The sequence below is a fragment of the Engystomops pustulosus genome, chromosome 5 (assembly GCF_040894005.1).
Source record: "Engystomops pustulosus chromosome 5, aEngPut4.maternal, whole genome shotgun sequence".
NCBI classification, from domain to species: Eukaryota; Metazoa; Chordata; class Amphibia; order Anura; family Leptodactylidae; genus Engystomops; species Engystomops pustulosus.
Genome location: NC_092415.1, coordinates 26,114,583 through 26,127,523, shown reverse-complemented (window position 1 = coordinate 26,127,523; position 12,941 = coordinate 26,114,583). Strand labels below are relative to the sequence as shown.

The 12,941-nt window shown below is 41.3% G+C and overlaps 1 protein-coding gene across 1 annotated transcript in view; it reads right to left on the bottom strand.

Moving 5' to 3' along the window:
• Window positions 1-1,287: 1,287 nt before the first annotated feature.
• UBR5 (ubiquitin protein ligase E3 component n-recognin 5) overlaps window positions 1,288-12,941 on the bottom strand; it is a 46,810-nt gene continuing 35,156 nt past the window's right edge. The window contains exons 41-58 of the mRNA XM_072151412.1: window positions 12,513-12,740; window positions 11,600-11,673; window positions 10,473-10,645; window positions 9,165-9,278; window positions 8,782-8,999; window positions 8,568-8,688; window positions 7,921-8,019; window positions 7,595-7,838; window positions 6,649-6,754; window positions 6,425-6,569; window positions 6,203-6,333; window positions 5,399-5,635; window positions 5,230-5,314; window positions 4,724-4,879; window positions 4,338-4,451; window positions 3,761-3,905; window positions 2,197-2,282; window positions 1,288-2,109 (exon numbers count right to left, since the gene is read on the bottom strand). Of these exons, the coding sequence (XP_072007513.1) occupies window positions 1,897-2,109; window positions 2,197-2,282; window positions 3,761-3,905; window positions 4,338-4,451; window positions 4,724-4,879; window positions 5,230-5,314; window positions 5,399-5,635; window positions 6,203-6,333; window positions 6,425-6,569; window positions 6,649-6,754; window positions 7,595-7,838; window positions 7,921-8,019; window positions 8,568-8,688; window positions 8,782-8,999; window positions 9,165-9,278; window positions 10,473-10,645; window positions 11,600-11,673; window positions 12,513-12,740 (2,689 nt within the window). The 3' untranslated portion in view covers window positions 1,288-1,896. The remainder of the gene's footprint in view (window positions 2,110-2,196; window positions 2,283-3,760; window positions 3,906-4,337; window positions 4,452-4,723; window positions 4,880-5,229; window positions 5,315-5,398; window positions 5,636-6,202; window positions 6,334-6,424; window positions 6,570-6,648; window positions 6,755-7,594; window positions 7,839-7,920; window positions 8,020-8,567; window positions 8,689-8,781; window positions 9,000-9,164; window positions 9,279-10,472; window positions 10,646-11,599; window positions 11,674-12,512; window positions 12,741-12,941) is intronic.

Sequence of the window (12,941 nt, the reverse complement as noted above, 5' to 3'; positions counted from 1 at the left end):
ACCATTCAGACAATATGGAGATAATGTAGAGAGCCGACAGCTCTCCACATGGTCACTGCCTCTGCTATAGTGGCGGGACCGGGAAGAGGAAGGTATCCAGCTACAAGGAGCAGCTGTGGATGTAATATGAGGGGGAGCTGTTGGGGGAATAATATGGGGGAGCTAGCATAAGCAAATTTAAGGCAAGATGTAGTGGGAACACTTACCCATTATATATGACCTCTGTAGGGACCATTACTGTGTATACAACCAAACCAGATTTAATCTCAAAATAACAAGATCCAACAGGAATGTGAACTGGGCACCTAGAGTGTAGTTTACCACCTGTAGACCCAATACGAGGGTTATAACTTATGGAATGGGTCACCTGAAGAGTGATGCGGCAGGAAGGGATATAATGGACTTTCATCTCATACTGGACCTGGTCAGAAGGTCAGGCCTGGAATCTGTCCTTGTGTTGGCCGCATCTACTGGTGACAGACCTGCAGAGTTCAGTTAAAGGAACACTCCAGTCACAGATAATTCAGTGAATTCTACCCTGTGCAGGACCTGAAGGGAGGATCATGCCTCTAGGCTCTAGCAATACAATGCATTATTGTACTATTGTGAATTTGCATTGACTTATGTTCCTTTAAAACTCACGTAGGCTGCCAGATCCGGCCACCACAAGGCTTGAGTCTATTTTCGGTCTTATGAATTTTAATAGGCTCCTACACATGGCTTTTTGTTTTTCATGGCTCCACGTGTGAGCGACCTGCCTGAGCCACATAATCCTGTCAGTGTTTGTGGCTCAGAAGTCCTTCTCTGCTTACACAAGGGCCACAAATAGACCGCCGTGGTCCTATAGTGCACATAACCATGCACAAATGGCCCAAGGCATGTATTCCCTAACACATGCAGTGCACATGCCAAAACCTTACTTCCCAAATCCAGAAATAACACAAAGACTTACTATAAATTCTTTTGTTTCTTTTGTTTGTCTTTTTTTTTTTACTAAAAGCTTCCATTGAAAGTAAAAACAGAGATCGGCTTTGATTCGTATTTTCCCATTTGCTTAGGAATAGACAGAGCATAAAGTGAAGGATGACTTTAAAAATTAAAAAAAAAGTTGAGTTTGAGCGAATATAAACATAAAATGACAGATGTATTTATACATGCAAATGATCAGAACCCAAATGGATAACAAATCGTTCCAGTCTATGGGGAATCGCCTTGGTCAGACCAAGATCTAGGGGAGGGGATCAAGTGACACTTCAAAAACAAAATAGTGCAACGTAAAGCTTGATATTTCATATCTGGATATCACTTTTACAAGTTTAATATACATCATGTACATCACAGTAGCCAAACTACAAATTAAATAGCATGGGAGAGAAAAAAAAAAAAAAAAAATGTACCCAAACATTCCCACACATTAAAAAAAAAAAGTTTAAGAGTAGGGGGACAGAGAATTTCTCTTTTTACATTGTGATCATCAATTCCTTCCAAGAGACAACTGTGAAAACATTCTCCACGAAGGCAGTAGGTGAATAGTCGTAACATAATAACCTGGTCTTCTCATTATTCGGCATATTTCGGTTGTCCGATTTCCTGGGGGGGGGGGGGAATGGGCACATCCTTGCTAAACCGTAATAAACAACGCGCTGGGGGAGGGGGATATCAGGATGTGTCTGTACCTTCAACTTTTACTAAGGAATGTCTTGACCCATCTGGTGTGAGCGGTGCAAGTAACAAGAGCACCAAAAAAAAATAAAGTCTATGAAAGACCACCAGGGGGCGTGACGCCATTAACCTTCATATTGTGTTTTCAGATTGACCCCAACAAAAAAAAAAAAAAATTAATCTACAAAACCCCTTTTTTATACTAGGTATATTACAGAGAAGCAAAACGTTACTCTACACAAATCCAAAGTTCTTGGTTTTAATGGCGAGTAGTAACTTCTGTTTGAGGATCTGTTTGGAGGAGTAGAGGGGGACGTAGAGGCGGGAAATGCACGTGTTGGCTGTCGGGAGGTGTTGGTCGTCCGGTGGGCGGATGGTGATGGATGGCATGGGTTGGAATCCTTCCTCGCTGGCGGGTAATGATGGGCTTGATGTCCAGAAATAAACCTACAGAGAAGTAAAAGGAAATCATTACATTTTTGGGGGGTTTTACAGGGAAAGATCAAATTTACAGAGGATTTACAAGTCACTTACTAAATCTTGCCGCTCAGTCATACTCATTTTTTCAACTATGGACCAGAACCAGCGCTTGAACTGCAGTAATTTCTCTGCGTTTTCACCTGTGAATGGTAAAGGATTCTTAATACTCGTGGCACGACAGATCATGAAACTGAAGAGTATGAGAAAGGATCCATTGCTATTCTAAAATTATGCACCTTGTAGGTCACAATGGGACATTACAAGATGGGAAGGTCCTGTGTGCAGGAACCCAATAAGCTATAGGCTAGATACACAAATGTGCATTGTGGCAGTGGGCCGAACGCTTTTACAACATCTAATTCAACAGGCTCACACATGGCAGTAGTTTGTCTAGCCCTGGACCTAAAAATATGAAGAAGGTCCCGTTCCTGCCTGTGTATGCGGCTTGAGCAATTCTCTTCTACGATCATTAGTGAAAGCAGACGTCACAAGCACGGAAGACATGCGACAATGGCTCAGTACTTTGGAGCCCGTGAAGGAAGCCTTAGGGATTATTACGCTTTTTTTAGTGTAAGCATTCAAGTCCATTTGGCATCCATAGTCCTGTTTTTTTATCAAGGTTAGAAAAGGACATCAGTAAACCAGGTCCAATCTATTATTTCTACATTATACAGTGTTGACCCAGAGGAAGGCAAAAACCCTGCAAGGCTGGGAGGTCGGAATAACTACCTGGATCATCTATTTTAATGAAAGGGGTTCTCCAGTGATAAAGATTGACCTCACTAATACCATCTCTGCCTTTTTTAAGAAACCAAAGTCGCTCCTGTGCCCTGGCAGCTCCTGCTGCACTTATAAACGACCAGTTTGCCTTCTCTGCTCTCCAGTCCGGCATCAGCAGTCGGCTCCTTGTTACCTGCTGTGGTTGCACGTTCCCTCTATGAAGAAGCTGTGCTGACCAGGGGGATTGTGGGAGATGTAATCTTTTGGCAGTATGGGGGCAGCCATCTATGAGTGATGCAGCAGTGAGATGACCGGAGAACCCCTTTAATAAAAATAATACCAGTTTCTTCACAGCAAATTTAACTATAAAGCCTGGTCAGCATAAAGCTGCAGATAATAGACATCCATGAAGGTGGAGGATGGGCAAGAAACAAAGCAGAGAGACGATGACCTCACTAAACACCCTCCAGCCAGTGTCATCTCCCAACAGAACTGGATCAGGAGAGACACTCCCGGCCTCTCTCCCCTCCCGCTCAGCAGACTTCAAAAGAAGCACATCTGGGTGTGGATTTCATGAATAAGGAAAGCTTGCAGCACAATAAAGCATGATATACAATGGACACTTAATCATAGATCTGAAACTTAGTTCTTTGTTACCCAAGGCCTCTAAAAATCAACTTCAAGTTATCCGAATGAGTCAGAATTGTTCTGATGGTCTTATAAAGCCCCTCCATGCTGTGGCTTCACAGACTTACACCAACTCCCCCTCCCTCTGCCTGATGTAAAGGGTGTATTCTGCACAGTTTAACTGCCTGTGAAGCTACAGAGGCGGCTTTTGTCCTGGTGGTAAATGCACTTTAATGCAGTTGTACTTTGTTGGTTATTCTAGTCCCATTACCTGATTCGTCATTGAAGGACGTGAAACTGATCAACATCTGCACATTAACTTCACCACAGCCATTAACAAGCAGCCTGAAGTCCTCGGCTGTGAGATCCTCTAGCGCAGACTTTGGAAGCACATCCAGCAATCCTTTTCTCATCGCCTGCAACAAACATTAAGGTTAATGAAAACTAATGTGATACAAGTTTTACAGTTAAGAAATATGGGGGAGATTTATCATACGTCAGAGCTCCGTGCACCGGCATATGAAGCCCTGCAGACACTGCGTAACATCAGCAAAAGACTATACCAGGCCTGACCTGCTGTACTTTTACGTATAAACCAGTAAACATTTAGGCTGCTGCCCTTCAAAGTTCACAATGCGTGGAGGTGGTGTATTCAAAGAATTCCTTATAATATTTTGCAGCGAAATTATTTCAGTGCTTCTAAGCCAGAAAACTGGGGTAGAAGCGCTGATAAATCTCCCCCTATGAGTTTGACAAGCTTCTGATCTGTACAGGAATAGGAACATTCATGAGATCTTTACAAAACCAACCCAATATTTTAAAGTACAGCAAAAAAGATGACCACTCACATGAAGAGGTTGTTCTGCTACCACCAGCATCCGGTGCTCCGCATACTTCCTCACATATTCATACACGTTCTGAGGGGTCACAGGGATATTTACACCATTGGGAATGAGCTCCACCTGAAGACAAACATTGTGTTAGAAAAGTGTAAGGGGAAATATATCTCCAGCATCTGTTTCTGATGCACTAAATGTGTATTCCAACTACAGGCATTTGTTGCCTATCCCATAGATTCATAGTCGTGTTGAGACATTAGCTTAACCTTTGAGACATGAGCCAACACTATTAAGTGGTGCACAACCATAGCGATTGACGCAATTCACTTCTATGAGAAGTCTGAAAATAGTTGAGCATCAGAAGTACAAATAGTATAAAAATAGAAATGTCATACCTGTCCACCACTTTCTTCTTTGCACAGGTCTATAGCAAAGGCTAGGTCCATAGATGCGAAGACTGCATCAGCGTCAGGACTCTGGGAGGCGAGGATAAGCTGCCGCAAACTTTCGTACATCACGTGATCGAAAAAGGCAAAATCGTGCCAGTTCACCTACACAGAAAGAATACCCAGTTGAGCCATGAAAGGGGAAAAAAATGTGTTGATCTAAAGTAAGGCTTTTGAACATGGCCTTAATGGAATATGTACATGTATAATGTATAATAAATAAATATAATATATTTAATATAATATATTTAATATAATATATTTAATATAATATATTTAATATAATATATTTAATATAATATATATATATATATATATATATATATATATATATATATATATATATATATATATGCTTAGCTCCTCCTGCCAGCAGATAGGATACTATGTACACTGTGCTGAGCTCCACCTGCCCTATAACATGCTGCCAGCAGATAGAAGAATAAAATACTCACTTTTCTTCCTAGAAGAACTTTGATGACCTGCCTGCTTAATGTGATGGGACACAATTCGTTCTGCAATAGGCACAGTCCAAGAATCCTGAGAGGCAAGAAACAGAGTGAGTGAGGGTCCACATTACAGATCCTCCCATAGTGCAATAAAGCTTTTCACTTCTGCAGTTACCTGCCGATATTCCGGAAACAGTTGAGTCGCGCTTCGGTGTTTTTGCCCGGTCTGGGGCTATAGAAGCCTCTTTTACCAGGCTGATAAAATAATGGTGCGTTATCATCTCCGTCATCTGTGTCAGTCAGCTCCATATCCACTACGCTGCGGCTGGAACCATGACGCTTACGGTTCTCCTGCACCTTCTCAGATGAATCTAACAAGCCAAGGTCCAGAATACTGTCTGCTCCATTCTCCCTGGGAAAAAATTTTTTAAATTCCACAAGAATATTAACCCTTTGCTTCCACCTCGGTTTTCCAGCTTAATGCCCAAGATGCTACTTTTTGCCTTCTACAAACTGAATGATGGCTTTTTTTGTACGATGAAATGTAATTTTAAATAGCAAAATTAAGGGTTAAAAGATGTCCCACTGATAAACTAAGTTTATAAATAAGCCACTAAATTACCATAATGTAGTTGTATGAGGGCTTTTGTGCATTAAGGCCAGTAGTTTATTTGTGCAACCTTTGTGTTCATGATGCGTTCTCGCTTAAAGTAATTGTGATTATTTAGAAAATTAATTTTGAATTAGAAAAAACATTGCCAAATCTACACTTCTGTAACGTTCTCCGTCACATGGCATAAATACTATTATAGTTTTCTAGCCTGGGTTAATATGGGATGTAATTGCTAATTTGTTTTTTTTTGGGGGGGAAAAGGTGTGCTAGAGCACAATATAATTTTAGATTCCTGAGATTTATTCCAGTATAGAGCTATCCTTGCACTGCTATCACATTTCAGCAGGCTGATGCAATATCCCGTACCTTCCATGTGCTATGATTAGCTCCATTGCCTCGTCCACCCTGGCTCGCAGAGAGTCCTCGCTGGCCAGCAGGAGTAGTAGTTGTGCAGGGGACAATTCTAGCAGCATACCAGTAATTTTGCTTGCAAAAGCCTACAAATAAGAAAAAAGTGCTATCAGTTTTACTCAAGTAAAATATTCCAATGTAGGGTTACAAGGTGGTTTTCAGTGGAACCGTTCTTACCGGCTGCATGGCTTGCACCCTTGGATACAGCCTCTCACCGAGGGCCTGCCTGTGAGCAGGTAAAGGGTCAGGGTCATCGCTGGGATTCCCTTCGGAAGCCGGCCTGAATGGCCTGGTATCAATAGACAGCTGTCTTCTGAAATCACTAGAATGAAAATGTGTTATCCAAAAAAAATGAAGAGAAATCTCAATGTTATAAGTATCAGAATAACAGAAGTACAAACCGGTCTCTATCCCGACGAGAGCCTGCTCGTAGACCGCTGCTTCTCCTCATGTCACGCTCCCTTTCCCGGTCTCTCTCCCCTCGATTTCTTAGTCTCTGCATCAAACCTTCCAACAAAAAAAAATTGCAAAGGTTTAGAATTCTTGAAAGAGACAACATAGATAAAGCAATTTTCTTAAGTAACATTCTAACAGAGGACCTATCAGTCTCAGTATCTTACCATAGTTATCCTCTCTGGTGTTAGAGAAGAGGTGCTGGAGCAGAGGTGGTAATTATGATCTTTTCTGAAAATGACAGAAAATGTCATAACACACACCTCTACATTGTCACAGAGGAGGTGCTAGAGCAGAGTATTATAAATGGTCAGATACTGGGGCCGAGATCTCAGCAACAGTGGGGGCTTAAAAAAAAGTGCCCTTGAATCTGTTTGGAAGCCCCTAGAGAATGGCGTGTTCATTTCTATATGATTGAGGCGGCGAAAAGTCCTCTAAGTGCTCAAAGGGATTTTCTCAAATGTCTGCTAAATGTAGGTGTAGATGTAGTTTCAACTCTGGTTACACAGCAATTAAAACAGGGATTCTTGTTCTAAAGATAGGTAAAAGTGACACAGATGTCCATGTGGATAACGAAAAATTAAAGTACCTTGAAAACCGTCCAAAAAAATAAAAAATTATGCCATCTGTAGAGACCTGTGTGTCACCATATTAACAGACTACAAACTGTAGTCGGTTTCCATCACATTTCCATCCATCAGCTAATGCTTCCAGTATATACAACTGTACATGTGTTAAGTTACATAAAGTTGGGGCTAGACTGAGAGCGGAAATAAATCCTACATAGTTTGTAGTCTGAAACACACATCTGCTCAAACACTAAACTACAAAAGCACTTTATCTGTGGACAGTCATACAGGCCACCAAAAGTGTACAGCCATCTAATGTCCTTACTTGTATGGGTCCCTTTGTTGGCATTCTGAATGCAGTCTAGACTAGGCAGCTTTTCATTCGACAGAAATGCTTGTGCGACAGCAGTATAGAAGCTTCTAGCAACTCCGCTGCCTTCTCCAGGCTCATCTTTGAAGGTAACCTTGACCCGGTGGACAGCCATCGGTGTTGTGGCACACCTCCTCCCGAAGTGATTGTTTAGCTGTCTCATGGTTTGCTGAATGAGGAGATCTCTATCTCGGTCAACCTACAATCCGTACAAAAGAGAGCAGATATTACAGATTATCCAACAAAAGGCAATGTATCAATGGATACAGAGTCATCCATACCTCCAAAGTAAGGTCTCTCGATTGTTGATTTCTAAGCTTTTCCATCTCTCTTCTGAACTTGGATTCTTTTACTTCAAACCCACCCAACTCTGTCAAGATCTGATAGGAAAAGACAAATTAAAAAAAAAAAAAAAAAAGTTAAAAATATGTGAAATGACGAGGCTGAATCGGAGCTTTTTGGGAATTAGTCAGACAGAAAATGTGGGGTATTTTTAAATTTTCCTGGTAAAGATCCAACTAGTAGGAAATTTTTAAGGTGAAAGCATATGGTGAGCATCTTCAGAGTGTGTTCTGCATAGAATTGGAGTGTATGAAATTTTAAGGCTTTATTTACAGGAACAAAGCATGGCCAGTCAGGAGTGCTGGTGAGGAGGCGTAGTGAGCACTGTTCACTCCTCTCCCTAGGGATGCACTTCTGCAGAACTGCTGTAGAACATCTTGCATTTCTTTCTAAATACATGTAAAATGTATTTCTATCATGTTTATGTTGCTAAATATTTTCACAAGAGGAACCATCAGCAGCTGCAGATTTAATAACCCACAGCCTGTCAATGTTGCTCACCGCAGAGAAAACCTACATAATCCAGATAAAAATCTGCAGTGAATTTGTATGCGCCATGTTAAGAGTCTGAAGATTTGTTACTTACAGAACCAGGCTCTGCTCCAACATCTTCCATAAACACTCTTCCAAAAAGCTCAAGGGATAATCTCCATCTCCCCAAGAGCATATCATGAGATATCACCATGCCCATAAAACTGCAATGAGGCCTGAAAAATGTACAATAAGGAAAAATGTGAAATTGAATCAGAGTTGTATCTCCTCATGGTTTATATTATTGGCTTATGGAAGATCAAGATTACCTGAACGATGTTAGAGGAGGACCCTCACTCTCCGTCAGACCTATTTCTGCCAACAAGGTGCTCTTTAACTGGGCTGCAAGATCATGTGCAGATGGTCCAGGCTTGGAGCTCTCAGCTTCCTCTGAAGGCTCATCTATTTCTATAGTTTCATTCTGCAGCTTCTGTATGCTCATGACATTTTTCAAGTTAGCAGCGTAGGACATTTTAGTCGGCAGAACCTGCGGAACACAAAGTGCAGAAAGGTCTATAAATTAGGTATAAGGAGTTTTCCCCAACAAGACAAGAAATCCTAGTAATATCTGTGTGAACCTACAGCACATGCAGCAGATGTTTGCTCAGATGAATGAATGATTTGCAGTAAGATCTGCCGGCTATTTTCTTACCTCCAGGCAGTTTCTATCTACAGTCACTTCCATTAAGCATTTTCCACTATTGGCTGAAGAGGAATAGAGACCTTGACTCGGGCGACCAAACAAGTCTTCTTTCCGAGCATTAGGCTATAATTAAAAAATGGTTCGTATTAAACCTTGTACATTATGTATAGATTTAATGTATAAGGAATTTTAAATTTATTTCTTTCACGTTTGTGTGCAATGAAGGAAATCTGCCATCCAGTTACACTGCTCTCTGATGGACACACACAGGCTGTTACACAATTCAACTGCATGTTGCAGGAAGGAAACCCAAGATCTAGGCTGTTAGGACCAGATTGGTGTCCCCTCTGATTAGACACTACAGGACTATTTATATAGTAACTGAAGCCAGTCAATTAAATGTGCATAGCATTTAGTTTTGTAGAATGTAAAACTTTATTCTCCACAATGTCAATGCTGTATGTTTGGAGTCTAACGCATTCATAGAATGTAGTCTTCAACTCCATATTGACAGAACTAAATCTTTTACTGTACACAGGGATAAAGCCGTCAATCAGCAGCAATGCCTGCAGCCCATTAACATACTGAATACCTAGTGCACAGCTCTTGTATGTGAAAAACTTTACAAATTAATCACATGCTGGTAGAAACTTTTGCAATGTTGACGTGCAGTGAAGACTAATAATGTCACTCAACTGTGACGGAACAGGTGACAGGACGCAGCCACTGCAAGATTCACAGGACATGTATGTCTGTCCTTCCTGCAGAGCAAATAAAACCCCACAAAAATACACATACCTGTAAGGCAACATTCACACCATGTTTAATGTATATGTTCTGTGTACATATGAGGAAAGCTCAGGGCTCATATGTGGAAGGTATCCATAGAATTATACTGGCAGGCGGGGGTATCTTTTTTGCCTCCGTCTGTCCAGTACACAAATGTAAAGTGTGGAAAACAGGATGCAAAGATGCAGAGGCAATAGGAGCCTATGGGGGGGTGGATGCAAAGTATTCTCCCAGTCTCCGTTGAGCATACGCCAGTGATGTCATTGCCCGTATAAGGAAACACGAGGAACATGAGCAGTCACTCCTTCCCTTTCCGCTGAAAGTGTGAGGAGGAGCGTGCAAGACGACACATCCCACTTTATGTCCATACAATGTGATATGTCCCTCTGTTGTATTCTTACAACGTACGGCTAGAGCAATGTTCGAACATACCCTAATGTGCCTAAAGACACATGCAGGGCGCTGTCAAGTTACCACCCGCCACATTTAAAGATTGTGATATTTAAGAGACATCAATGTTAATGCTACCTGCAAGAGATGCGGCTGGTCAGCTAGAGGGATCGCTTCTGCAAGAGGAACTTCAAAAGGATTTGGTGGAATGCATCCAAGGAAAGTCATTGAATCTGACCGGCGGAAAAATGGATGGTTCTGGCCGGTTTCTGCAGGCAAAGTGTCATCGTCCTTGTCATTCAAAGTCGAACCTAAGGAGGCACAAAAAGATTTATGATATGTTATTAAATACTGATATCACTAGAGAGGGTTACCACTTTTATTGCAGTTTTTTAGGTCTAGTTCACACCTGCGTTAGGACCTTAGTTATTTTCCGTCACTAACACGATAAGGGAAGTCTAACAGAACCTGTAACCTGTCCAAGTACTTCAATGGAATTTTAATGTGTCTTTTTGTACCACTTCCATTAGTGGAGATTTAATAATTAGCTCTGCAGCCTCCATCAAATTTTCTGCTGAAATAGCAGAAGCGCTTAAGGAATTGTTGTACACGGACGTGAACATGGACCATTTTAAAGAAAATCTACCACCAGGATCAAGATTTCTAAACCAATCACATTTACATACTGGTGTGCCCCCTTCTGGCAGCATCTGCTCTTATCTTCTTATAAAGGCTTCATAAATTATGCACATAAGCATTAGGGGCTCAATTAACAGATATGGAATCCGGAGCCACTAAGGCACATTTACATAATTTTGAAAGGATTTTTTTGTAAAAAAGCTAAGAGAAGAGCGGATCTTGCTAGAGGAGACACAAACCAGCATCTAGGTGTGCTCGTTTTACAATCCTTCATCCTAGTGGTAGCTTTCGTTTAACGGTCCTGCTGAACTTCATTATTCTCTTCCTTCATAAAAAGAAAATGCAGAGTGGTACAAACATGTCAACAGGGCTTTAATAGGTCAAACAAGTATGCTTCTGATTTACCTAATGGTAATACACATCTGTTTTCAAAGTTTGACCTTTTCTCTCAACATGCACCAACGGGAATAAATCTTCTGCAAAAACAGCAGGATTTATAGCACTGCAACATGTTGGTATCATGAAGTGTTTTTTCAACCACCAACAAAAACACAAAAAAGCCGGCTTCAGCAATATCTTGTGTTCCAAAGATGCTAAACAGCGATGTGTGGTTCAGCTATACTTACTCTGGTTGGTGTCGTCATCGTTTTCATGCTCCGAGTCTTCATTATCGAGACCAAGTTCCAGCAGCTCTCTCGTCCTGGGTACAATATATATATATATTTTTTTTAAAAGTCAGCGATGAAACTTACATTATGTTATTCCCTGTAGCTTTTAAAAAATGTTTCCCTAAAATATAATTATATTGACAGGGTGTGGAACAAGCCAGCCTGCTGGGGGGTTCCCTTCACTAAGAATAGGTATCCAAAAATTCCACTGGTTTTATTCCACAAAATCAATCATTTCTTTTATATCATGGGACAAAGGGCAATGTAATAAATAAAATATATATATAGCAGCTCCTAGTGCCAAAACAAATGCGACAGTGTTACTCTGCTAGCATTATCAGAAACTTCCGATAACACTAGCAGACACTGCAGCGATGTACACTAGAAATGTCTGACTGCTCTCAAAGAGGCGTATTCATGAGGGGGCGGTCAGAGGCGCTGCCTCTCCCCTGGACTGCCCTAATCCACTCCATAGGCCAGCGGTGACTGCCGCATGTCATTAATCCCGCCCCTCATGAATACGCTGGACCACTTCCAGCGCGTTCTGGCTTTTCTAGTGTACAGCAGTGTTTGCTAGCGTTATCGGAGGTTTCTGATAACGCTAGTAGTGTAACACTGCTGCGTCTGTTTTAGCACTAGAAGCTGCTTACTTTAGTAAGCAGCTAGCTCCTAGTGCAGTTTTTATAGCTGACAGATCCTCTTTAAGCTTCATACTCTAGATTTAGAATGAAAATCACTGTATTGAACCAATGTAATATTCTAGTAGCACTGTAATTACTGATGGATCATTTCCCCAAGAAGCTTCAGCTAAATTTCATATCTGTCAAGGATATGCAGCAGAGGTCAATATGCAGAGAAATAAAACACGTACCTCTTCCGTTCCAGTTGTGGAGTGTCCAGCGTCGTCTGCTGGTTCATTGCTTTAATCCAGTAAATAAGAGCTTGGAAAACATATGCCACGTGTTTCAAGGAACACACATCCAGCACAGGGAGAACATCCGAGTGCTCGTCGTTGTGCGAGCGCATGAGGGATAGAGCATAATTTAGAAAGTCTCCACGTGCGGACATTCCTTGGCGAGCGCTCAATAGGGTGGCTCTTCTAGAAAGAGGAAACATTCAACTATTAAGAAGAAACAAGGTGTGGAGGAATATTCACCCATTTATCCATCAGTTATCAGGATTTCTTGGTGATCATCACCAATCATCTTGTTAAGCCCTATCCGGTGAACAACAACTAATTGGTACAACCACTTTAAAAATGAATGGTAGCAAGAGCTATTCTATATACGTCCAGCTTCCT